Raw genomic sequence first — 24,102 nt, 5'->3', positions numbered from 1 at the left:
GAATTTGTATTTATTCAAGGCAGAGGGGCTGCACTGTACCATGCTTTTTGGCCATGTTTCATCTACCTATCGCTGGTCACACTGGCATTTTGCATTTTTTTGCATTTACTTCACCGGTATTTTTATGGAATAATAACAATTAAATAAATTAAAAAGCTAAATGCAAAGATGAACAAAGCCTCCCGACTCTTCTGCCCGGCTCTCATTACACCCAAAAATGCGGTGGTCAAGCAAACGGAGCAACTGTCGCGCAGTCAAAAGGTGGACATCCATTTCCATGGTGTTACGAAAGAAGTATTAACTAATAAATAATATTTTCAGCTCCTGACCGAACTGGGACTGGTGAAATCGGGCAGTAATGGCACATACCAGATTATGCCCATGGCCCAGCGATCGGTGGACAAGTTGATTGACCTGGTGCAGAGCAACATGCAACAGGCTGGCGGCCAGAAGATCACCCTGCCCATCCTGACGCCCACCGGGCTGTGGAAGAAGACAGGCCGCCTGGAGGGAGACATCTCCGAGTTCTACATGGTGCGGGATCGCAGTGGCAAGCAGTTTCTCATGAGCCCAGTGAGTGAGTGAGCAGATTTCCCGATTTCCGACTCGAACTTAACCTTATCTCCTTGATTAGACCCACGAGGAGGCAGTGACGGCCATGCTGGCCACCACTTCACCCATTTCCTATCGCCAGCTGCCCTTGAGGCTCTACCAAATCGGTCCCAAGTTCAGGGATGAGCTGAAAACACGATTCGGCTTGATGCGAGCCAAGGAGTTTCTGATGAAGGACATGTACTCCTTTGATGTCTCCGAGGACACAGCCAGGGAAACGTACTCCGCAGTTAGTGACGCCTACGACAGGCTGTTCAAGCAGCTAGAGGTTTCATTCGTTAAGGGTAGGTATGCTTAGCATTCAGAAAAGAACATCTATTTACTCTAGAATCTATTTCCAGTAAATGCCGCTACTGGCATGATGGGTGGCAGTGTTTCCCACGAGTACCACTATGTATCGCCCGTGGGCGAAGACGTGCTGCTGCAGTGCAGTTCCTGCGGCTTTGCTGGCAACTCTGAAGTCCTGGAAGCCAAGGCAGAATCTCCAGCAAGCTGTCCCAGCTGTAAAAGCTTGGACTTAAAAGAAGTACGAGGAGTTGAAGTGGCCCACACCTTCCTGTTGGGCGATAAGTACTCCAAACCTTTGGGCGCCACCTTTCTCAACACCTCGGGCAAGCCACAACCGCTAGTCATGGGCTGCTATGGCATCGGCATCACCAGGGTAACTGCTGCAGCGCTGGAGGTGCTCTCCTCTGACCAAGAGCTGCGTTGGCCTAGGCTGCTGGCACCTTACGATGTGTGTTTAATAGGACCCAAGCAAGGCAGCAAGGAGCAGCCGGCTGCGGAGGTGATAGAGAACGAATTGCTGCTAAGCGTAGGAGAGCTTTGTGGTCACCAGGAACTGCTGCATGACGATCGCAAGGAACTGACGATAGGAAAACGTCTGCTGGAAGCCAAGCGCTTGGGGCATCCTCTTACCATTGTGGTGGGGGCCAAGGCAGTCCAGCAGGATTCCCCCAAGCTGGAAGTGCACCTCAGTAAAGGCGAAAAACTTGAGCTGGATCTTAGTGAAGCTTTGAAACTAGTAACAGAACACAACCATTACAAGAAGAGTCTTCTAAACGGAAGATTTAACCGGGACGAAGAAGAAAGTAAAAGTCAATCAGTTGGCCATCAGCTTTAGCTTTATGCAATAAAGGTAACAATAACACACAAATTTTCACAACCGCGCATCCAGACTGATTAGACCCTAATCAGCTCCGAGCTGCTCCCACTATCCACACTAGTGATCCGCATAGTCGGGTTCCGGGATCTGCGGGTAGATCTGCACCTGGAGTTGCGGCTTGCGCGGCGGCGGTGGGGGCTTGGTCACCATGCTGGTGTAGGACCAAGGCATTTGGTTGCGCAGCTCCTCGCTGACACGTGGATTAACCGGAGCAGGATACATCTCGCTGTAGCGATTGTTTAGCGGTGAAGTCACCGCGAGTTGTTGGACAGCCGGCGAAGGAGACCGTGGAGTTTGCGGCTCTGAAGGCGGATAGTTCAGGCGATCGGGATGAGCCTCGGTGGTGCGGTAGGTGTTGATGTCCGGTTGCGGGGAAACTACATCCCTCTGCTGTTGAGGAACTTGTGGTGGCAGCACCATAACCGGCGACTGCAGAGTAGTGCGATCTCCTGATGCGAACTGTTGCTGCTGAGACTCCTGACGCTGAAAGTTCTGCTCCGCGGGAATGAAAATTGGCAGCGGCTTGGGGCGGATCTGTTCCGGATACTGGGGACTCTCCAGCGGAGCCGAGGGCTGAACGCTCTCCACCAGAGTGGCTTGCACCACCGGCTGGACAGGTGACACCACAGGCTGAGGCGTCGGCTGACGGGTGGAAGCCTGACTGTTGCTCAAGGCGGCTTTTGCGGCATTCTGCTGTGCCATGATGCCGGACAACGACAGGCAGAAGGTGACTCCAATGACGTTCAGCAGCCAGATGATGGCCACGCGAGTCGTGAGGCACAGCAGAAGAATCGAGGGCGTCGAGAAGTAGACTCCGAAGGGCTCCATCAAGGTCCAAATAGAGCTGGTGGTTTCGCTATAGGTGACTCCAATGTAGTCCAGTGCATCTTGCATAGACTATGATAGTAAGGATTGCAGTTATGAAGTATATGTCAGAATAGTTAATTTTCTCTACCGTTGTATGGCTTAAGTCGAATCCATGATACACTGAGGCAACCACATCGAGGACACTGCCTGCCAGAACGGACAGGAACCAGGGCCAGTAGACGACTCCGGAAATCAGCTTGGTGGTGCGATTGCACAAAGTGGCTGCAATGCAACGTTAGTTGTTAACCCGAATAGGATAGCTTCTGGAGGAACTCACTTATCACCAATACCGAGGTGGCCACCCAGAGGCCACTTACCACTGCGTAGGTTATCATGAAGATGAACTCCCTGTTGGTTATGGCGAAGGACTTGCTCCAATCTATAGTCAAGTCAACTTCCTGGTCGCTTATTTTCAGCACCGGATCTCCACATTGCTCCTCTGTTACGAAATCGTTTAATGGGAATTTTAAGATGTTAATCTTTGGAAGCGTATTTAAGATTTGATATTCGACAATATGAACAGCTTGGAATAACTTCAGACCCTAAGAATGTTCGTAGATATGAACTCACGTGAAAAGTAAATGAGTTCCATGGCATATCTGAAGGGATTATCGCTGAAGTCGGTGACAACATCCGGGCACTCTCGGAAGGTGATGCCCCAGATGGACAAGGCCAAGTAGGCGGCTCCCTGGGCCTGAAAATCATTTCCGTCGATTTGGTGACTACTCCAAAAGGAATGTTTGATAATCTTTATGGAACTCACGAGTATGACAATCGCCATGAAGAGTATGAAGCACTTGGAAAAACCAGTGCCCATGCTGGCCATCTTGATGGGTTTACTATGCCAAAGGGCTCCTTTGACGGGGATATTTGCTATGCCGATGAATGGGTTGTGCAACCTGTGATCGCTGGGCCAGCCAATTGCCTACTCGATAAGACAACGCACGCTCAGGGGCTATAAATTCAATTTGAAATTACAATTCGTCAATTCGGGCGAGAGATATCTAATCAGCTTGATTAGTTTTTCGGGGGATTTTGCATATGGCCCCAGGATAGCTCAATCATTCCTGGGCCATTCTCTTGCTACACTTGCCACACTTGAGGACGACTGTTTAATCGCTCGATTCTATGAATCACCGAGGGAAATTACGTTGTCGTCACTGCGATAAAGCATACGCAATGTGGGCCCTAAACAATGGCTCGAGAAACACCAGCACCAAATCACAAATCGTTATCTCACCGACGGATCTCAATTCGCGCGGTTTTCGCAATTTAAAAATGGAAGGCGAAACACGTTCGCCGGCTGCCTCCTTTGCACTGAGCTCTCCTATCGAATGGCCATCGACTTTGGGTCTCCAAACGCTCCGCTCTTCCCCAGCGATAAGATAAACCTAATGAAATTTTAAGGGTTACACTTGTTATCAAGAGCACCAGCACGGATCGCTGCCTACGCCAGATTGCACAATGGCAGAGCGCAAATATTTTGCTGATTCTGTAATTCAAATTGAATGCCCGAGCATTATCAGCGAGCTTTCAGCTTTATCATTCATAAAACATAGATACTCAAATATAGGCGAACCTGCCCCCAGGTGGGTAAACAAATAAAAGTACCTGCTAGCAGTTAGCAGGAACTAAATTTAAACTCACAGCTGATGTTGGGTTTATCAGAACCGAACGCCAAGTGGCTGACTTATCAGTTTGCGCGCTCACGTTGCGTATACGCGATATTGGGACGCTCAGCTTTTCGGCTCGTGTACCCAGGACTATCATCCTTGTGGGTTGTAAGTGATTGAGTGAGCGGGTGCAGGGGATTTCTTTATCGGGGGCTGATTCATAATACACCCAAGGAAGCACCTACAAGAAGTACAACCAGCAGCGCCGGTGATTGTTTTGATAAACAATGTTTACTCTTCGTACATGCCGCCACTGAAAAGTGTAAGGCAACCCATTAAAGTTAATTCACACCTCAAAATATTATTGAACCAACTACCGATGTTGTAAAATCGGGGGTGTGTTTTATTTTTTAACAAATTTATATACTTCGAGCAGAAAGAATGTCAATTGAGTAACGTTAAACTTTCAAAACTAAAGCTTTATATTGCCACTTAAACAAATTAAACTTACTTACAAAACTAAAACATAATATTCATAATGCTTTTAACTTTAAGATCTATTTTAAGAGTTTATTGTGCTTTGCCTTAAAGAGATCCAAAAATCACATATAACTGTATTACATATTCTGTATGATCGCTTTAAGATATAATCTATTCCAAAGACTATTCGCACTTCCAATAAGCGTATAGGTTCATTGATTCAAAAAGTAATGCCCATGTGCTTTGTTTAGGAAGTCAGCATTATCAAAGTCAAATAAAACCTCATTCCGCTTTCTCCACAGTTTTATAATCAAAAAGCAAACAATTGATTCGCAATTTGTTGACTAACAATGTTGGTCACCGGGCAATGAAGCTGATTAACACTTTGGGCCCGATCGATGTGTTTATCATCGATCGGATAGTTAGGGTCCCAACAATTTGGCAATATTTAATTAACCCAGTTGAAGATCACATTTGCGACACGCTTCGAGAACACAGATAGTAATATTTGCTTTTCACAGAAATATTTGCATTCCGCAACGAGGTTTTTCCCGCCGCAGTTTCTGGGAAGGTTTCGGATGAATCGTTCATGCCTGGCTGAACCGCTAGCTTCATTAGGCCCTGTGTTTGTCCGAGCAATTAGAGCCTCAAATTTGGCAGAGATCGCCGGGTGGGCCGTGTGAATTGGAAATGCAAATAAAGAAGCTTCGCATCAGATCGAATCACATGACTTTAATTGAACTTGGCGTGTCATAAATATGTGAGTGGCGGGATGAGCTGGAGATGAGGGAGTTACAACTAGAGTGTTCAGAGGTCGACTGGCTTAAACGCGAGCCGAGAGGATGACGGGGTCGGCCTCCACCTCGGCCACCTTCTCCTTCAGCTTCTCCTCGTCCTTCTTCAGCTTCTCAATGGGCTCTTCGGTGGTAGTGGTGGTGGTGGTGCTGCTGCTGCTAGTGGTGGAGCTGCCCACGATGGTCAGGACGGTGGTGGAGCTCTTCTCCGCCTCCTCCTTCTCCGCGGTCTTGGTGGTGGCCTCCTCCTTCTCCGCAGCCTTAGTGGTGGCCTCCTCCTTCTCCGCAGCCTTAGTGATGTTCTCCTCCTTCTCTGCGACCTTAGCTGAGGTCACTTCCTCCGCCTTGGTAGAGGTTTCCTCGGTGGTGGCCAGGGACCCGGCAATGGCCACCGCCTCCTCCACACTCTCAATGGGAGACGTGGACGTGATCGAGGTCTTGGTAATGCTAATCTTGGTCTGCTTGCCATCACTGCTGTCGCCGCTCGAGTCCTCCTTGATGGTGGCCGAGATCAGCTTTGTGTGGTGCACCTGGAAGGTGGGGATCAGCGGCAGAGAGCCACCGTTGTGTGGCTGCACCGAGACATGGTCGATGATCAGGTGGGCGGGCACACCATCCTCGCTGTTCGGCACCTTCCTGGTGGTCTGAAGCAGAATCTTGCGGGCCAGGCCATCGTCCGAGGAGGTGGCGGCAGCATCTGTGGCCGGGGTGGACTCATCCGATCGCTTGGTCAGCGCGTGCTCCTCATCCTCTGCGATTGGCGCCTGGGACTCGGGCTTCACCTCCTCCACTTCGCTGCCTGGAGCACTGGCCTGGTGCACGCTCAGCGCGGACTGGAACAGACTGTCCTCGAGATCTCCGATCAGGCCCTGGAACGAGATCTGCTTCAGCTCGGCATCGGGATTGGCCTGCACCTGCCGCTTGACCACTTCCTGTTTGTCCAGCGGCTGGAGGCCCGAGAACAGATCACCCAAATCGAAGGGGGCGGCCAAGGAGGATACCGCCAGGGTTGCCAGCAACTAAGAAAATATTGAAGAATAAAAAGGTATTCGTTAAAACAAGATACTATCCTAGGGATATCAGAATCCAACTGCATTTTATTATCAAAATGGCAACTGATATTTTATTTTAACTTGATCATTACAGATTATTATGAAGATTAAATGATAACGAAGAGAAATAATAGAAATTACATTAAATTAATGAGCCCGAAACATTTTTTTAAATTTTCAGATACATTGTATGATTAACACGATCTAAAATCCCCTATAATATCCCTACTCACGGTGGTTAGCAAAGTGCACTTCATGGCCACTGCTATTGCTGATTTTGTCCGGATGGGTTGTGTTCGCCTCCAAGCTCAGATCGGAAATAAGTTTACGGCCCAGTGGCCGGCGAGTTTTTAAAGTTTTCCGGCGCCCGCCGAGCGGCCGACCGAAAGTTGTGGCTAAGCTTTATTACTTCGTTCAGTTAGCACTTAAATCGCCTGGTTTGCCGAACTTGTTTTGGTGCCTGCGCGTGCTGCTCCCCCGATGTTTGGGCCCAAACCTATTCTATTTTCTGTTCCTTCGTGCTCTGTTTGTTGGCCAACTCCTAAGATTCGACACTGGAAAAAAGATTTGGAAAAAACGAACAAAATTATAAATTTAAAACTTAATGATACATATATAAAACATTAAAATACAATCATATAATCTTATACAAAAAATTGTTTTACTTTCGCTTAAAATTCTAACATTTTTTTAAATTTAAATTAACAAATGAAATCATTATATTAAAACATAATTTTCTAAATATCTAAATGAACGATAATTTTTTAAGCCTTCATTTCGCTGCCAATTCAGTTCAATTAGTCACAGACTTAAATATATCCCAAGGATCTATAAATTGGAGAGCGTGAAATGTGCTTGTGACCCAGGAGTTTTTGAGACACACCTGAGACCTCCGCTGTTGAGACCAAGTTGATTGTCTTAATTGTGGGAATTAACATATATTTACTAAATCAAACGCCAAATACGATTCCAAAAAGCCAATCAAAAGAAAAACAATTCAAGACCGGCGACTCTGAAAGGCCAAAACCATCGTCTAAAAAAAGAAAACATGTCCATTTCACGAACACGCGCTTTAAACCGCAAATTGTTTATGAGATATGGGATTCACCAGATACTTCTGCATCCCTCGGATGCAGTTACAACTGTGCCTCTTTAACACTTCATAATTAGAGCGGTCGCCATGAGATCACCGGGGCACAAAGTTGATATGCGAAACGTGCAAATTAATTTCGAAAATTTTCCGCTGAGACAAAGGTCCATGCTCAGGTGAAAACTTGTCGAAGAAACGTGCCTGGAAACCGACTTGCCTCCATATCGAAAAACCGCAAAACGTTTACTGCGGCTTCGATCCGTCGGAGAAAGACTGCAGGCCAAAAAAAGAATCGAAGAATCCGGGCATGAATGAAAGTCAAGATCTGGCTGGTTATGCCGGAAAACGGGCGGCTTTAGGCGGTTAAGGCCAGTGCGGAATAACCCGTATACCGAGTGGATTATAAAAATCTTTAAAGTTTATTAATTTGATTACGGGTTTTAGGGCTTTCAGTGGGGGATGTGCGCAATACCTCAACACCTGAACACTAATTCTGGTTCTGAGTCAGCATATTTTCGGTGACAGTCAAAGTTCTATAATAGAAGATTCCTGAATTGTATATGATATCTTAAAAGAAATGATAATTAAATAGGAAATGGCTTACAGTGGTTATTTCATAATAGAAGGTTCCTGAATTTTTTTGATATCCTAAAACTAACTATAATTAATGAAAACTTGATACTATTTTAATTATAGTTTTTTTTTTTAATTTCATTAAATTTTGTCTTTATATTTTTAAATATATGAAAAGACCTTACCTTATCTATACTACAAAAAATAACTTGTTCCTAAACCTGCTATTCTGACCTCAAAATAATAAAAATCTGTAAGTTTCCTAAACAAAATTTGCATAGTTCAATTATTCTGTTACTTTTTTATAACTATCCATTGTTCAACATATTAAAGATTGCCTGTAAAAAGCGAAAAGAAACTAAAGAAATCAGTATTAAATTTTTATCAGAAAGTGCGTTTCCAAAGGTTGGTGATATTTCATTAACATGCGTAATATTGAGAGCTCCAAAGAAGCTCGACAGAAGCTTAGCATGTGACGGAGAAAACTCTCACTTTGCATATCAAATGCAAAAGATTCGGGATTTTTAGCGGTCAAAGCACATGCCAACGGCAGCCGGGGCGTATGCGTAATGTGAATACTCGCCGCTTGGCAGACGGGCGCGTGTCCAGGCCACATGCAATAATCCCGGCAAATGCGTCACCAGAGGTGCAATGTTTATGGACTTATTTTTGGCCAGAACCGAGGCGTAAACACCAGGTCGGGATTTGCGTAGGCAGCCCTTGCCAATGGTCAATATTTGTGGGTTTTGGGGATGGGGACTCGGATTCGACTGGGGGACAGACCCTGGGACACGCTCCCAAAACGAGCACAATTAATTAGAGTCTAGGTCTGGGGCCCCTCTTAAAAACAATCGTCAGACCCCGGTGCCAAATGAAACGGAAGCCAAGACTCGGTGCCTAGAGACTGGATCGACGGAACATGGGGACCCCGGAGAGTGGCAAACCTGTCGGGCAATTAACAGCCCTCGATAATTACGCGGAATCGCGCCTCGCCAGCGGACCCGGCCGAAGCCCAGCTCCAGTCGCTATAAAAGCGCTGCGATCTGCACTAATTAACTTTAAACGCGCGAAAGTCAACGAAGGCGAGGCACCGGAGCCACTATCCCAGCAGAGCTACACAGCAGGCCGTCTCCGTCTTCCTTCAGCCCCCAAAAAAGCCTAAGTCCCAAGATGCAGGTCCACCAGGCTGTCTTTGGAGCCGCCGTGCTCGGCATGCTGTTGGCCATCGGAGGCTCCCTGCCCGTTCTGGACGTCAGCTCTGGCATCGACAACGCCACCATCGAGGAGCTGAGGGCCAGCGTCAACGACAGCCCCAAGAATCTGTAAGCTAAATATGATATATTATAGAATTTTTATACAGAAGTTCCTGACAATGTGTTTAAAAGAGCGAAAAGTTTTAAATAATATAAAAATTATTTTTATACAAAAGTTCCTGATAATGTCATCAAAGAGTGAAAGATTTTAAAAAGAAACATATGGAGGTCTATAGTTCAACATAAAACCACTTCAAAAGTGGAGTGAACAGAAGTGAAACTCGTCATTAAAAAAGATCTTAACTTTTTAAAGTAAATATAATGTAGATTAACTTGTATTCATAAACTTGAAAGGAATATTGGTTCTCCTATACCCTATAATAGTACGCAAATAGACTTATTGTGATCTTTCTCTACCACCAAATAGTGTTAATTGCATATAATAACACAGAACATAGATTTTTGTTATGCAGAAATAGCTAAAATTAGTTATTATCACACATATAACATATATTTTTACCCCATAGAAAGGTTCCTAACTGGTTCTTGTGTTCCTTCCAGCTATGTGGTCAAGGCGGTGGTCTACGAGATTGGCATCCTGACGGAGGTGGACGAGAACGACACCAGCTTCGAGAGCCAGGAGCGCGTGGACCTGACCTTCTACGACACGCACAGCAACAAGAGCCACATTGACCTGGGCAACATCCCGCTGCCCATCCAGACGAACGTCACCGGCCAGGTGCTAACCGGCATTGCGCCCGTGAACCTGGGAGCCTTCAGCAGTCCCCAGGAGCTGCTGGAGACCCTGCCCCTAACCGGCAGCATCGTGAACATCACGCACAGCGACACCGCCTTCTATCAACTGAGCAGATCGAACTCCAGTGCCGCCGACAAGCCACAGATCCTCGACCAGGATGCTCTGGCCAAGCTCACCCACGCGGCCCAGTTGTTCCCGCCATCGTCGCAAATCGGCCAGTCGGTGCCCGTCAATCCGGCCGCCGATAACGAGGTGGCCCAGGCGGAGCCCGAGGATTAGGAATCTCATCGTGATGCAGTGCGTTGCTCTCAAGCACACAACCACCTATAAATACGTATACGCTAGATCTACTTTAGTTTTAATGGCTTCACACACTTAAGTACCTACAGTGCTAGAAAAGACTGGACGAGAGGACACGAGATCGGCACAATTGCCTTGGTCATATCATCACAAGGTTGGAATTTCACTTTTCTATTGTAAAGTAAAAATAAATTTCGCATTAGTGCTAGGTAAATGAGGCGTACGATCTTTCCAACTGGTGTTATCTGGTCTTCGGGCGGTGCGAGGTGGTCATCCGGTCATGTGAGTGGCGAATGCTAAAAGCATTCCAATCACTTCTCACCTCTGACGTCGGCGGTTGGTTGGATGGATGATGGAGTGGATCCAAAAGTATGGGAAAGAGGCCCGGCTCAGAGAACCCTTCTCAGAAGTGCAATGAATATCATATATGATCTTAGCATTTTTGTATTAACTAGGTTTTTAATTTTCTCATTTTCAGTTGGTTGGTTTGTTGTTGTTGGTTGGTTGTGTGTGGTTTTGCTTTATAACTGTAGTACATGGGGGGCCTTAGGTGGTAATAGATGATATATACTTTAATATTAATAGATAATGTGTAATATAAATATAAGTTTAAACTTGTACACAAAAATTAAAATGTCGAACGTCTCTCAGATCAGTGTAGAAGAGTCCTCGCCCCCCAGCGATTCGCCTCGCTTCGAGTAACTCTCTCTCCGCCTCATCGACAAATCGCACAAATAAGCTAGAAGATTCGAGAGGAGAACGAAACGAAGCGCGCCGAATTGCGCGTGGGGGGGGGGGGGCCTTTTCAAAATGTATATACATACTGCAACACACATTTGGATACTCGTAGTTCTCGTATAAATAGTTTAGTTTTTAACTAATTTACATAGTCATCATGCTGACGATGCGCTCTGGCGGCTTCATAATATGCTTTAAATATAGTTAAATATATATAAATGTATGTATGTGGTATATTTTAGTAGTAGCTACAACTTCAACTTATGTGCACACTCCAAAACGTATGTAACTAAAATCCGTAACTAGTATCTCTATCTGTATCTAGGCCGTTTAGCATTATGTGTATCGCGATCCTGTAGCTGGTGCTGTGTTGGTGATTAAACCGCAGCGTAGTGCGGGCTACTCTAGTTTAGTCAGGGGTCACAGGTCAGGTGGTCAACACTCCGGCTTTCCACTCAACTCCTCCTCCTTCTCCGGTCCAGTTTCCTTTTATAATCTTGTTCTTTATACAATTCGACTTACACAAGTAAAAGGGTGTGACCTTGGGCGGCAAGGTCGCGTTCGGCTTAAAAACAAAACTAATGTTAAAGCGCTGTCAATGCTGCAAACTTTGCGAGATTAGGTTTTTGGTGTTCCAACACGGTTTTTAATCTGCAAATATAAAAGAAAATGTATTGATAAACGCCCACAAAATGTAGAAAGATAACAATAATCTTTAGACAGTTTCAAGGTGTTTTATCTGAAGCTGTTTTATCATAGTTTTCAAATTGTATGTTAAATACTTATAATATTCCACAATATCAAAATTTAATTTAAACTTTAAGTACTTTAAAAATAGAACATTCTACTCTCAAAAAGCTTTAAATTGTCCAAAAAATGTTTATCCAATTCAACAATTGAAACCCTGATTCCGTTCTGGGATATCACGTACCTATGACATGACTCTCCATATTTGTGATGCGTGGCTTCGATGCGGGCTGTGGTATGATGGTGATCTCATCGTTGATCTTAAGGGGCTTCAGCAGCGAGTCATTGGCCGCTCCCAGCGCACTGCGCGACATCCCTGCCCCAGATCCCGACCCGCTGGACTGCGCGCTGTTCTTCTTGCTGTCCATCGCCTTTCTGGCCACGGTACTATGAGCGGTATACACGTGCGTCTCGAACTGTTTGTACATGCCGAAGGTCGCCGTGCAGACGGTGCATTTGTAGGACAGGTGAGCGGGCTTCAGGGTCATGTGGTGATCGCGCGACACGTGATTCAGCAGCTTCCATTGGTACATCTGCAGGGAAAAATACACGAGATTAGAGTCTACTCATTCGGGGGTAGATATTCAAGACTTACCCTTCCACAAACTGGACAGCGTCCGGCATCCTTGCCCTTATTGGCAGCCTCCTGCATGGAGCTCGTGACCAAGCCGTGTGAACCCAGCAAATGCCGCTCCAGGCCCTGATCCGTAAAGAACCGGAACTGACACTTTTGGCAATTCAATGGCGGCCTATTGTAGATCATCTTGGGATGAATCTGCGGGAAACACGGTTATCATTAGCAAAAGGGAAAACGGGGATAAATGGAAACTCAGCTGTACCTTCACTTTGTGCATCCACTGCATGTGGTTGCGCAACTGCTCCAGATCCTTGATGTAGCCATCGCAGATCTCGCAGATGACAAACTGCGCCTTGTTGTTGCCGCTGGGACTCTGGCCGGGCTTCATCCCAGCAGCCGCTTGGGGCGCCTTGCTGGACGACGCACCCGCTCCGGCGCCCACCGAGCTCTGTCGAGGTAATGGCGTTATCGAGATGCTGGGCTGTCCGGCCATCGGCTTCTTGGATGCCTGCTGTAAAAATAGTTATTCGATTAAAACCGGTTTATGAGAGGGATGCGGAGTTAATGTTGGTACACTAACACAACACAAAAGAAACTTAACTTGAGGTATACAAAAAAAAACCTTGAAAGCAATCAATTTAAGATAAAAAAATTAAAATCTTTAACAAATATATCCTTTTTATATATTATTATATGAGATAATCATGAATATTGAAAACTTAACCCAAAAAATGATTTTAGAAGGACTACTGAAGAAATATAGTTGACTATATCTAAAAAATATAAGATTATCGACTTCGCTTACCTGGACAAGCTGTCCGGCAGCCAGCTGGTAGCTGTTGGGCAACGACAGTCCCGCACCCATCGAGTTTCCTCCTCGCACGGGCGCCGGATTGCGCACCATGTTCTGCTTGGGTGGCTGCGGGGCTCGCTGTCGCATCTTGGCCGCATTCTGGGCGGCTAACGCAGCTGCTTGCAGATTATTCCTGGCCTGCGCCGCCGCCTGCTGCTGTTGAATGTTGGCCAGAGCGGCCTTTTGTGCTGCCGCCTGCGCTGCCATGGCCTGCAAGGGATTAAGTCGATTAAGTACAAATCAATGAAAGATGTTACTGCAGAAACACCTACCTGATAGGCGGTGGCGGTGCCCACAAGACCATGACGTGGCTTGATGCGCGGAATCTTGGCCGGTGCCTCCCAGTCGTTTGGCGGCGCCAGATTTAACTCCGGCCGGAACTTCTTGGCGCAGACAGGCTGATGGCGCGCCAGCTTCGCCTTGCCGTTGTCCTCGAAACCGCAGTTCGGACACTGGTGGTAGGGCAGTGGCTTTATTAGTCGCGCCTTGATGTTGTGCACCGCCTCCATGTGGTAGACGATCTCCGTGGCGTTGCGGATCTCAAACGTGCAGAAGTTGCACTTGTACAGCACACCGTTCATGTGCGGCGTCTCGTAATGATTGGCCATCGCCATGGCGGACTCCGACTTGAAGTTGCAGAACTCACAGCGCTTCATCCGGAACTTGAAGGGGGCGTTTTTCGTTTTGGATGCCTGCAGGTTGCCCGACAGCGCATTGATGGCCATCTCAAACTCCTTGGAGTTTTGCACCTGCGCCTTGCGCATCTTGCGCTTCTGCAGTCGCAGGAGATCCGCCTGAACGTACTCTTGCACCAGCCCCACTCCAATGTCCATGAAGAACTTTCCCAACGGACTCTCAAAGTAGTTCTCCTGGCCGGGCTTGCTGCCGCCAGGATTGTTGAGCGCCGCTCCGCCCGCTGTGGCTAAGGCGGCGGCTGGTTTGATGGCCACCTTCAGGGCGCTCAGGTCGTCGTTTGCCTCCTTGATCAGCACCTTGGTGCGCATACCAGACTCGGAATCGTCGTCATCATCTTCGTCGTCATCATCATCCGACTGTTCCGACCAGGACTCGTCGTCTCCTCGTTTTTTCTTTTTCTTCTTGGCGCCATCTTCATTCTGATCCGCTGGCTTGTCCTCTTTGTTCTGCTCGGTCATCATGTCGAACTCGTCACCCTTGTCCGCCTCGGCCAAATCCTCTGCAGACAGCGCATACTTGGTCTCAATGGCCTTGACCACCTCGCAGATGTTCTCGTGCGGCGGCTTCTCATAGATGTAGGGCACAATGAAGGAGGGCGCTTCCAGGACGAACATGTCGTCAGTGAGGCCGGGCAGCAGGTTGGCATTGTTGGTCATGCTTGGCAGTCCGGTCAGCGATAACGTCGGCGGATTCAGTTGCACTGGATTGACACTAATACCTCCCGCCATGGGCACCAATTTTGGCGGCACAACACCCAGATTGGTGGCCGCTCCCGTCACAGCATTCGTTATGGTCACCGGATAAACTGAATCTCGTGGTCCGGGCACAGAGCTCGGACTACCATCGTGCGGCATCAACGAACGGGCATCCTTAATGGTCAGCTGTCCCATTCCCGAGGGCGTCGAACTGCGCTGCCTCTTGCGGTTGGGTTGCTGAAGCTGCAGGTCATCCAGGTCGCTCTTGCGCTTGCCGCTGGGTGAAATACTTGGCGGTGTGTCGTCTTCAATCACGACGCAATCATCGTCGTCGTCATCGTCCTCATCTTCACGCACGGGCGGCGGCGGCGGCGTGGCCTTGACTGCTGGGGGCAGTTTCTTTACTGGCGGCGGTGGGGCTGGAGACTCTGTATCTGAATCGGAAGCTATCAGCACGGCATCGTCGGAGGATTCTCCGCCGCTCGAGGAGGCCGGTTTGGCTGCCTTCTCGGTGGGCTTGGCCGCCTCCTTGTGGTCCGTAATATCTTCCATATCCTCGTCACTGTCCTCGTCCAGGTTGACAACACCGCCATCGGAGGAGGCGACTGCCGCCTTGGCCTCTGCTAAACTGGCCTGGCCGTTCTCCTTCTGCTTGGGGCTGGCTCCAAAGCCATTCTCCTGCTTTGCCGCAGACCCCACCACGTCTTCTGCTTCGCTGGCCAGACTCTCCTCGCCATCCAGATGGGGTTTCTTCCCGCTGACCACCTGATCTTCCTGAACTGTAGCTGCCCCCAGGGGATCTTCGGCTTCGCAGCTGTTTTCCGCCGTGCTGCCGATCTTCTCGGCCTCGTCTTCGTCCTCGGGCTCATGATCCCCATCTCCATTGGTGGTGGCCTCCTCCTCCTCGTCTTCTTCATCCAGCTTGGGCCCTTTGGAGCTGCTGCTGGTGATCTGTGAGTCCTCGTCATCGTTCTCCACCTCGTTTTCCTCTTCCACCACCTCGTTGGCGTCCACATCCATTAGCTCCTCGGGCGCTGGAGCTTGTGGAGAGGCCTGGGCCACATCCTCTTTGGCGATGACCTTGTCGCCGGAGGCCAGGAGTTCCAGCTTTTCCTTGGATGGTGGCTCCGTAAGGGGCTCCTCCTTCTGCTGCTCATGCTCCTCATCCTCCTCTATCACCAGCTCATCCGACACCGCCTCCGTTCGCTGCTCATCATCATCTGCTGGTGCTGATGCCGATGTTTTGGACTGTTTTGGGGAACTTGATGCGCTGGCAAGCTTTGTCGTGGGCTCGGCCACGCCCTCCGGCAAAACGACATCGACTTCAGTCATTTGAGGTCCGTTCTCTGCTCCGTGGAATGTGCCCAAGTCGGTGTATCTTCCAGCTGTTTGTGTTTCTGCAAGAGACATATGGGAAAAAGTGGCGAATTAAAATTAAAACTCGGTTAGGGATCATTTTTTCGAATAATTAATGGGGGAGCGCTTCTTTAGACCAACCGGAAAAATTGGCACGTAAAAGAAAACTAAAGTATCAAAAAGCAACGAATGAGCAGCACAAAGCGCAGCGGGCAAAGAGTAAAAATAAAAAAGAGCTAAAACTGCAGAAAGAGGAGGGTGAAGAAGGCGGAGAGGGAGGGAAGCGGAGGGCGGGCGAAAAGAAGAGGCGAAAAATTAACAATCACCGAAAAATATTTGAAAATCTAGGTGAATTAAAAAAGGTGAATTCAAGAAAAGGCGGACAAATAGAAAGGGCATGGGGAGGAAGGCGGAAGACGGGGGGAGGGGGAGTTCAAAGAATGGTTTAATACAAAATGGCTGCCATATTGGATTAAAACTAAAATACAATTTAATGTGTAATGTAAGTATGTAAATGGCTCTACACTGCGAGAAAAACCAAGGCAGGCCGGGGGAGTTATTGTTTACCGATATATATGTAGTTGCCTATATACTTTGGCATAAACACACTTGCTTACATATATACAAAACATATATTTATATGAAATGTTTGTATGTACAAACGAACAGTTACCGAGCAGAGCCAACAAAACGATTGACATACATACAGACACAGACGCACACACACCGCCTGCACATATACAATCTATATATACAACGGCATATATATATATTTGTATGCTTGTAAGCAAGGGGGCAGGGGCGGAGGGCGGGGGGCGGCACGGATGACGACGTTTGGCTTTAGCTTTTTTAGTTGTTTTTGTTGCTCGGCTGGCGGCGTGGTGGAGTATTCTACTGTAGTTGTTGTTGTTGTACTTTTTTGGTACAGGAGCGTGTTTTTGCGCTAGTGCTCGCCTGTGTGCGTGTGTGCGGCGCTTGCTTTTGCGGGTGTGTGTGTTTTTCTGCCTCTATGTTGGATCTCACCTTACTTTTAAATTTAAATATTTTATACAACAAAACTGGGTTTCTTTTCAAGCGAAAAATATTTTCGAGCCACTCTTCAGCATTGTTTGTTTTCAGCCGCACTTACATTCACATTTTCCCCTCACTCGGCAGGTTGTTGTTTTGTTTCGCCTCCCTTTTGCTCCCCCGATCACAATAAACAAAATAAATACTGCTTTCAAAAATCAAGGATCGTTTTCGTGGCGAAAAAACCAGGAAAATCCGAAAATTTTGCGTGGGGTTTTTTGTTGAAGAAAAAAACTGAGTGGAAAGAACGCCGAAGGCGGAGACACAAGAGACGAGCGAACGAACGAGCAGACAAGGCAAACTGGAAATGTGTGAGGCGGAAAAAGCAAAAACAGAGTTGCAACGAACAGCCGGGCGCGCGCAGGGTTGCATCACGCCATCGGCCATCGACTATCGGTCATCGATAACGAGGGCGATTGCCAAAGCGCTTTGCCAATTAAATTAATATAATTAGTTGATTAATGCATATATTTTTCTTTACAAAATCCACAAAAACATCTACTTTGCCGGCTAGGAAGAGAGAGCCCTCTCTCTCTTGCATTTAAAAAGCCTCTCTAAAATAGCGAATAACCGTGTGAAGCGCATGGGCCGCACACATGTGCCTATGCGCGGCTGTGTGTGTGTGTGTGTGTGTGCATGAATGGAATGGCGTGGAATGGGAGGGAAAACAAATTTGACAATTGTACGCGCGCCACGAACGAAATGAACAAAACAAAACTGAAACGGCATTGCTTGTCGCCGGTTTTACTTTGATGGATTTATGCGAATCGGCATGTGCAGAAATTCAAATAGAGCGCGCGAAAAATTCGTAAGTGGCTCTAGGCATCGCAAATGAGTATGGCAAGTTGCAGCTCCCCCGCCGCCACGCCCCCTCCGGCAACCGCCTCACCCACACACACACTCTCGCAGACATACTAACCCATACTAGCGTCTTAAACTGTATACTCATCACGATACTTTTGCTGATGCTTCTTCTTCCTCCTCCAACTTATTTCAGATTACGCTGCCCCTCTCTTTCGCACCCACGGCCCCGGCGTATGTACAACCGTACATACCTATCTATATGTATACATACAACTAAATATGTATGTCCGTATGTCGGGCTCAGTATGTTTGTATGTATGTACGTGGCCGTAGTAGGAGTGTGTATGTCTGTGCGATTTGGTCTATATGCAAGTACAAAATTTGAAAGTAACCCGCTTGTGGCGCATTTTCCACCCCCTTCCCTCCCCACCCCGCCCCCGTGATCATCGTCGAATCGGAGCGGAGGTCGAAGGGCATCCGGAGCGAGGAGTAAGTCGCCTCAGCAATCGCCATCATCACCACCGCTGGGCCCCATCGGAGACCCGTCCCCGAACCCCGACCCGAATCCGAACCCAGAACCCAACTACCGCCACACTTTATGTTATACATACACGTGACCCTTTTCGATATCAAGTAAATTAGCCAATTCATATTTCGGATTGCCAGGTCGGGCGAAAATTACTGCGGCGCTTCGGTTCTAAAATCGGTTCTAACGGATCGGATCCGCAGATACATAGATACATTTTTAATGGGTTCGATCGCGAAATTAATTTGTACACATGTAATTAAAAGCGAATTTGGCCAATTACCACTTTAGTAAGACAATTAACAGACTTGATAAGAATTTTAAAACTTCAACCATCGGATAATTGGATGTATTTCAAACTACGATCATATCAAAAGATACATCTATAGTTTGGTGAAACATATAGAAAACAAAAGTAATATTAAGACTAAAATTTTTGTAAGACTTTTAAGTAAATAAAATGACGTAACTCTTTTTTTTTAAGTAAATAACGCTTTGAAATGATTTATATTTATGAAAAAATATCTTATAAATGATCTAAACTAAAAGTTTACCTCTCTTAAATTAAATTAAACACAAAAAATAATATTTTGGGAAACTCTCAAATTAGAAGATCCCGAATTTGTAAAAATAAGTTTGATTTACAAAAATCAACAAGAACAAAGAAATTTTTATCAAATTGCATAAAGATATTAGGGCGTGCCTCTTTTAAAGATTGTTTTGCCAAATTGTATGACTAATGATAAATATGTTGTTGAAAAAATATAAATAAGAAATGAGTCAATAATGTATTTTAAACTGCGGTGGGATCAACTCGGGATTGGTTTTAACTGATCCCTAAATTTTCACACTAACTTCAATTCATAGCCAATACGTTATTTTATAAGAAACCATTAGATACAATTTAAAATGCAGTTTTAAAAAAATGTTGCAATCGTTGAGTTCAAGATTATTCTTGATATGCCTGAGTAGAGTGGTGATCTAATACTTGAATGATTCATTTGAAAATATCAAAGTCCCTACTTTTGATCATAAAAATTTTTAAAATACATTATTTTTAAAATGATTTTAAGGACTTGTTTTTTATATAATACCCTTTTTCACATATTTGTTATATATTTACATGCAGAGACAGTTTGAGGTGAAATATGGCTTTCAAGTATGGCAAAATTACTGCAAAATCTTTGTTCAAATTATGAATGCTAAATGTAAAACTGTTGTTTAACATAATGGCTGCGTCATTCTGACATATGCAAATCTCGATATTTAACCTACAAAATTCACATGGCAACAGAGAAAACCCAAAGCTCAGTAGTTAACCATCATTTACAGTTTTTGGCCGAAATCTCTCACCTTAATCATTCGCTGCGGGTTAACTGGGTTGGTGGAAGTTATGGCCGGATAATCCTCAATCCTCGGCCGTCTCGTCTTCTTCGTCCTCGTTGAAGGACAGCTTACTGCTGGCCGCCCTGGACTGCTTGCTCTTGGATTTCTCGGATTTCTTTCCGGATTTCTCGGACTTCCTGCTGGATCCGGACTCGGACTTGGCCTCCTCGATGTTGGGCTGCTTGACGCGCTGCTTGAAGACTATGGGCTGGCTCAGATCCGCACGCTTCTCGGCCAGTTCTGGAGAGGATTGGAAATGGGATTTAGTTGTGGTTTCAAGCGGGTGAATATTATGATCATGATCATTTGCGACACTTTATTGGTAATATAAAGATCATAGTGAGGGTAAACAAAAACTTTAATATATGAATGTATAAGTATTTATAAGACACTATACTATCTGATATTTCTGGGTTTTTTAATATCATAAGGTGTTATTAAAACGTAATTCCGCATTAAATGCTTTGAAAAATATCTATTGATTATAAAAACCATAAGTAAAAAAGAAAACATTGATACATAAGATAGGGGAATCCATAACTACTATCTGGTTTTCAAGTTGGACCGGAAAATGTATCTGGGTTTAAGAAATTGCAACATGACGAAGGTTGGAAAATCAGAACAGACCACCCACTGACCCCCTCGCCACCCTTTTTCCAAGCAGCACCCACAAGATGCTTTTCTCGGCCCTGGTAAGTGCCCGCTCCACCGCTCCTCCTCTGCCCGTCCTGCTCCACCAACTGATTCGCAACCCGCCCCCGCTGCTCCGCCTCCCCCTCTTCCGCCGACGCCGTCACTGCCACCTCCGCGTCCCCCGCCAGCCCCTCGTCCTCCCGCGCCTCCACCACGTAGTCAAGCCACTTTGGCCCGCTCTTCTCCTCTTTGCTCGCCTGCTTCGTTCATCATTGTCTCTCCGCTTTGGCCGCCTCCTTCATCCGTTCGTTCTTGCCCACGTTGTTTTCACCCGATTTTCTGCGCTCTTCCCAGGAGGGAGCCGGGGGCAGGAAGGGGCGGGGGCCGGGGGAAGCGGAAGAGGCGGACAAAGCGAGCGGCAGCTGTTGTTAACTTCTTTGCCGGCTGCTTTATCGGCCCGCCCGCTTTGCCAGCGATTTTCATCACATGTTTTGCTTTAGCGGAGCCCCCAACGAAAATGTCAGTGTGTATGCCTCGTCGGCTAGCCAGTCTGTGTGTGTGTGAGTGAGTGTGTCTGTGTGAGGGGTGCTCCGCTGGGCAGAAAGGGAATCTTTGGGACGGAAACTACTAGATTGCCATGGCAACATGGGCTTAAAAAATATAAGAAAGCAGTGCAACTAGCCTGCGAAAAAAACACACCTAGTTTTTGCAACAAACGGCTGTTTTTGCACTACCGTTATATTTTCAGTGGCAAAATTGCACAAACACACGCGCGCACACATATAAATATGGCTACGTATTCACGCACGTACATATATATTAGATATATGTAACGCTGGGCAGAAGAAGACAACCGCTCGATTCTGACTGAAAAGTTAAACTGAAAGACAAACTACAACATCCTACCTACGCACACACGTGCAACCGCCGCCGCCGTCGGCTATGTGTGCGCGTGTGTGTTGGTGCGAGCGTGTACGTATGTATGCTTATGTAGATATGTACATATGTACCGACCTTTGGCGGCCAACAGTTTCTCCGTTTTGGCCTCTTCGGCGGAAAGATCCCCCGGCTTAAGGACCACCACCTGCGGCAGTTCGTCCTCCCTTTCCGGCCGCGAGTCCTCGCCAGAATCGTAGTCCTCCTGCTCGGTCTCCAAGCGTTGGCGCTGTTACGGGAATACACGGCGCAGAAATCCGCATTAGAGTTTCGCCCGGATCACGGGGAGAGAGACCTTTGCCAAAAACTCACCTTGGTCTCTATGCTGGGTCCTTCCTTGTAGCCGATTTCCTCCTTCAGCTTCCTCAAAAAACTCGGTTCCTGCGGCTTGACGTACGAGATGTTGTTGCGCTTGGACATATCAGATACGTGGGCTGCTATAACATTGCACTTTTCGGCTTGCGAATATTAATTTTCTATTTGATAAGGCAGACGAAAAACATCTGTTTACCGAACAGTGTTGGTAAACGCGGCCAAACAGTGTTGCTATAAGAATCTAACTTCTGGCTTTTTAAATAATATAAGTAGTTTATAAATCCAGTAGTATAATTATAGGTTTATTTATTTATTTTTAACCCCTAATTTTTGGTTGTTTATGTGCTATCGATAACAGCGATAACTAACAGCTGTGCTAGGGATGGTAAACTGATAGCCATTTTGTTTACCTTATGGGCAGCATTGTTTTCAAAGGCGGTTACTTTTGAATATGCCTTTTGAGTAAAGGGAGCTAAATGAAATGAAAAGTGGTAAAAATTAATATAATGCTTTTTCCTGATTCATGTAAAAAATATTTTACCCCTTACCAACTGTCATTTCCCTGTAGGAAATCTATTTGCCCTAGACTTGCAATCAATTTGCCAGGAGATTTGTACTTCCTTTTGCCTTCCTTTTGCCAATCAACAAAAATGGGCGCATAAAACTGTCTCATAACTTGCAAATTTTCCGCTTCACCTGGAATTCGATGCCTCGAAACAGAAATTTGATCGCAACTGACAGCAAAACAATACACAGCGGCATTCATCAACGTCATTTTGCGATGTCGTATGCACAGCTTCCTCCACTATGGAGCCCCCTTTTCGCCTAGCGTCCCCCTGCCGCTATGGAACATAATAAATCATCTGCAAATTGATTTCAAAACTTCGACAGCTAACCAAAAAAAGGCTGCCGAAAAAAGGAGGCAAAATAAACGCTGCAGCAAAACGGAGAAATTTTATGAGCTGCAGCATGTGTCGGACGAAAACAAATAGAGTACAGTGAGGAAAATGCCCAAGGAACTATTATAAAAAAGATGTTCAGTGGAATATATTGAAACTATATAACTAGTAAAGATAAAATAAGTATTTTGGATTCGATGAACATCTTTTATAAGGTATCTTCTTAGTCTGCCTACAGTACAAGGGATTGTAAAATTCTTATAATTAACAAAACAAAAGTTTAGATATTCACCATCAATGTGAAATCGAAAGCTTTTAGTACCTGAAATATTTATAGCATCTGTATTATTCTTTCTCTGTGGGGGAATCCGGCTCAAAGGCAAAAACAAAACAAAACTCCGTTTTCTGCATTCTGGCGCGCTTTGGCAGCACTCCCCCAAAGGGGTTTCGCCGGTCCCCGAACTAATATCAAATTGATAGCTTTTAAATTTGATTTCGCGTCTTATCACCGACCGCTTAAGCGAGCAGTTTCGGCTCTGCGGACCCCAATGCCACCCCACGATGGAAAAACAAATGGAGTGCGGCGGGACGAGGGACCATCCCACTCATGCATTAAAAATGAGGATGGCAGGGCATTCGATGCTGTGCCAGTGCAACGTGGCGTATGCTTGTTGTGTTTTGTTTTGCTCGCTTTGCGTCCGCATTGAAAATACATTGAAAATGCCGGTGCAACACAAGTGCTTCGGCCTTGATACCATGCGATACACCATATACGTATTCCATACCGTATATATTGGATATAGAGTCATCCATCCGTCCCGTGCAGGCAGCATAGGCTTCAGTCGCATGCCGGCCAACTAATATCGAGAACTCTTGAGAGCCCAGAGCCCAGAACCCAGTACCCAGCGCCTCAGCCGCAGCCTCAGGAAAATGTTATCACAGTCTGCATCCGGCACGGGGTCCTCCGCCTCCGATTCTGCCGAAGTGCAACTCGGCGACTCGGTTCATATTCCGCTTTTCAGTTTCAGTTCCTCGGCGCTCAGATGCTAGTCGGCATTTGGCGCGTGCAGTTCACTTCACTCGGTCGAAAATTCCCGCAGCCGTTTAATAACAAATAACGTTCTAAAATTAAACATTTCGCGGGGGCACTGAGAGAAAATATCTGTGAAATCGCTTGCCTTTCGGTAAAGCAAACAAGGAGAACTGAGCATCTATTCAAACTGTGTAAAAACTTTAATATTTTAAAATATTTTAAAAATCAGTGCTTGCAAAGTGGAATACTAATTATGGCATAAAACTATTTTTTTATTTTTATTA

General features: G+C 46.3%; 7 protein-coding genes across 13 annotated transcripts in view; 3 read left to right on the top strand and 4 right to left on the bottom strand.

Annotated features, from left to right (window-relative positions):
- The first annotated feature begins 47 nt into the window (after positions 1 to 47).
- Positions 48 to 1,757, top strand: LOC108035522 (probable proline--tRNA ligase, mitochondrial). Of its 3 annotated transcripts, XM_017111190.3 has the most exons (4): positions 54 to 261; positions 322 to 573; positions 635 to 896; positions 954 to 1,757. In XM_017111190.3, the coding sequence occupies exons 1-4, from the start codon at positions 169 to 171 to the stop codon at positions 1,733 to 1,735; spliced, it is 1,389 nt and encodes a 462-aa protein (XP_016966679.1). In that variant the 5' UTR covers positions 54 to 168; the 3' UTR covers positions 1,736 to 1,757. The 3 variants fall into 3 exon arrangements, with proteins under 3 accessions (XP_016966678.1, XP_016966679.1, XP_043951042.1); XM_017111189.3 differs by lacking the exon at positions 954 to 1,757 and having other exon boundaries at positions 48 to 261; positions 322 to 577; positions 635 to 876; XM_044095107.2 differs by lacking the exon at positions 54 to 261 and having other exon boundaries at positions 466 to 577.
- LOC108035521 (uncharacterized) lies at positions 1,719 to 4,073 on the bottom strand. Of its 2 annotated transcripts, XM_017111188.3 has the most exons (6): positions 3,885 to 4,072; positions 3,408 to 3,599; positions 3,215 to 3,338; positions 2,922 to 3,083; positions 2,733 to 2,866; positions 1,719 to 2,674 (listed from the first exon to the last, which is right to left on the bottom strand). In XM_017111188.3, exons 2-6 carry the CDS (start codon positions 3,468 to 3,470, stop codon positions 1,835 to 1,837), a joined length of 1,323 nt encoding a protein of 440 aa, XP_016966677.1. In that variant the 5' UTR covers positions 3,471 to 3,599; positions 3,885 to 4,072; the 3' UTR covers positions 1,719 to 1,834. The 2 variants fall into 2 exon arrangements, with proteins under 2 accessions (XP_016966677.1, XP_016966676.1); XM_017111187.3 differs by having other exon boundaries at positions 3,408 to 4,073.
- A 1,376-nt stretch (positions 4,074 to 5,449) lies between these two features.
- On the bottom strand, positions 5,450 to 6,958 carry LOC108035672 (uncharacterized). The gene is made up of 2 exons (XM_017111380.3): positions 6,817 to 6,958; positions 5,450 to 6,550 (listed from the first exon to the last, which is right to left on the bottom strand). The coding sequence occupies exons 1-2, from the start codon at positions 6,838 to 6,840 to the stop codon at positions 5,561 to 5,563; spliced, it is 1,014 nt and encodes a 337-aa protein (XP_016966869.1). The 5' UTR covers positions 6,841 to 6,958; the 3' UTR covers positions 5,450 to 5,560.
- Positions 6,959 to 9,296: 2,338 nt separating this feature from the next.
- LOC108035122 (uncharacterized) lies at positions 9,297 to 10,791 on the top strand. Of its 2 annotated transcripts, XR_006368443.1 has the most exons (3): positions 9,297 to 9,568; positions 10,061 to 10,710; positions 10,760 to 10,791. XR_006368443.1 is itself a non-coding variant. In XM_017110553.3 (2 exons), the coding sequence occupies exons 1-2, from the start codon at positions 9,417 to 9,419 to the stop codon at positions 10,533 to 10,535; spliced, it is 627 nt and encodes a 208-aa protein (XP_016966042.1). In that variant the 5' UTR covers positions 9,297 to 9,416; the 3' UTR covers positions 10,536 to 10,770. The 2 variants fall into 2 exon arrangements, 1 of the variants encoding a protein (XP_016966042.1); XM_017110553.3 differs by having other exon boundaries at positions 10,061 to 10,770.
- A 198-nt stretch (positions 10,792 to 10,989) lies between these two features.
- On the bottom strand, positions 10,990 to 16,194 carry LOC108035121 (uncharacterized). The gene is made up of 6 exons (XM_017110552.3): positions 13,744 to 16,194; positions 13,424 to 13,681; positions 12,881 to 13,129; positions 12,637 to 12,816; positions 12,226 to 12,574; positions 10,990 to 11,945 (listed from the first exon to the last, which is right to left on the bottom strand). Exons 1-6 carry the CDS (start codon positions 16,192 to 16,194, stop codon positions 11,941 to 11,943), a joined length of 3,492 nt encoding a protein of 1,163 aa, XP_016966041.1. The 3' UTR covers positions 10,990 to 11,940.
- A 3,830-nt stretch (positions 16,195 to 20,024) lies between these two features.
- On the bottom strand, positions 20,025 to 22,089 carry LOC108035123 (uncharacterized protein KIAA1143 homolog). Its single transcript, XM_017110554.3, has 3 exons — positions 21,884 to 22,089; positions 21,650 to 21,800; positions 20,025 to 20,242 (listed from the first exon to the last, which is right to left on the bottom strand). The coding sequence occupies exons 1-3, from the start codon at positions 21,989 to 21,991 to the stop codon at positions 20,025 to 20,027; spliced, it is 477 nt and encodes a 158-aa protein (XP_016966043.1). The 5' UTR covers positions 21,992 to 22,089.
- A 1,740-nt stretch (positions 22,090 to 23,829) lies between these two features.
- Positions 23,830 to 24,102, top strand: part of LOC108035311 (peroxidasin) — a 33,571-nt gene continuing 33,298 nt past the window's right edge. Inside the window, exon 1 of one of the 3 annotated variants that reach the window (XM_044094911.2) lies at positions 23,830 to 23,969. The gene's annotated coding sequence lies outside the window, so the exon portion shown is untranslated. Of the gene's footprint in view, positions 24,010 to 24,102 lie in introns of all 3 variants that reach the window. The other 2 variants (XM_050886753.1, XM_044094912.2) reach the window with 2 other exon arrangements.

The sequence above is a fragment of the Drosophila biarmipes genome, chromosome 3L (genome assembly GCF_025231255.1).
Source record: "Drosophila biarmipes strain raj3 chromosome 3L, RU_DBia_V1.1, whole genome shotgun sequence".
NCBI lineage: Eukaryota > Metazoa > Arthropoda > Insecta > Diptera > Drosophilidae > Drosophila > Drosophila biarmipes.
Note: the sequence above shows the minus strand (reverse complement) of the source record. Positions and strands in the feature narration are given on the sequence as shown.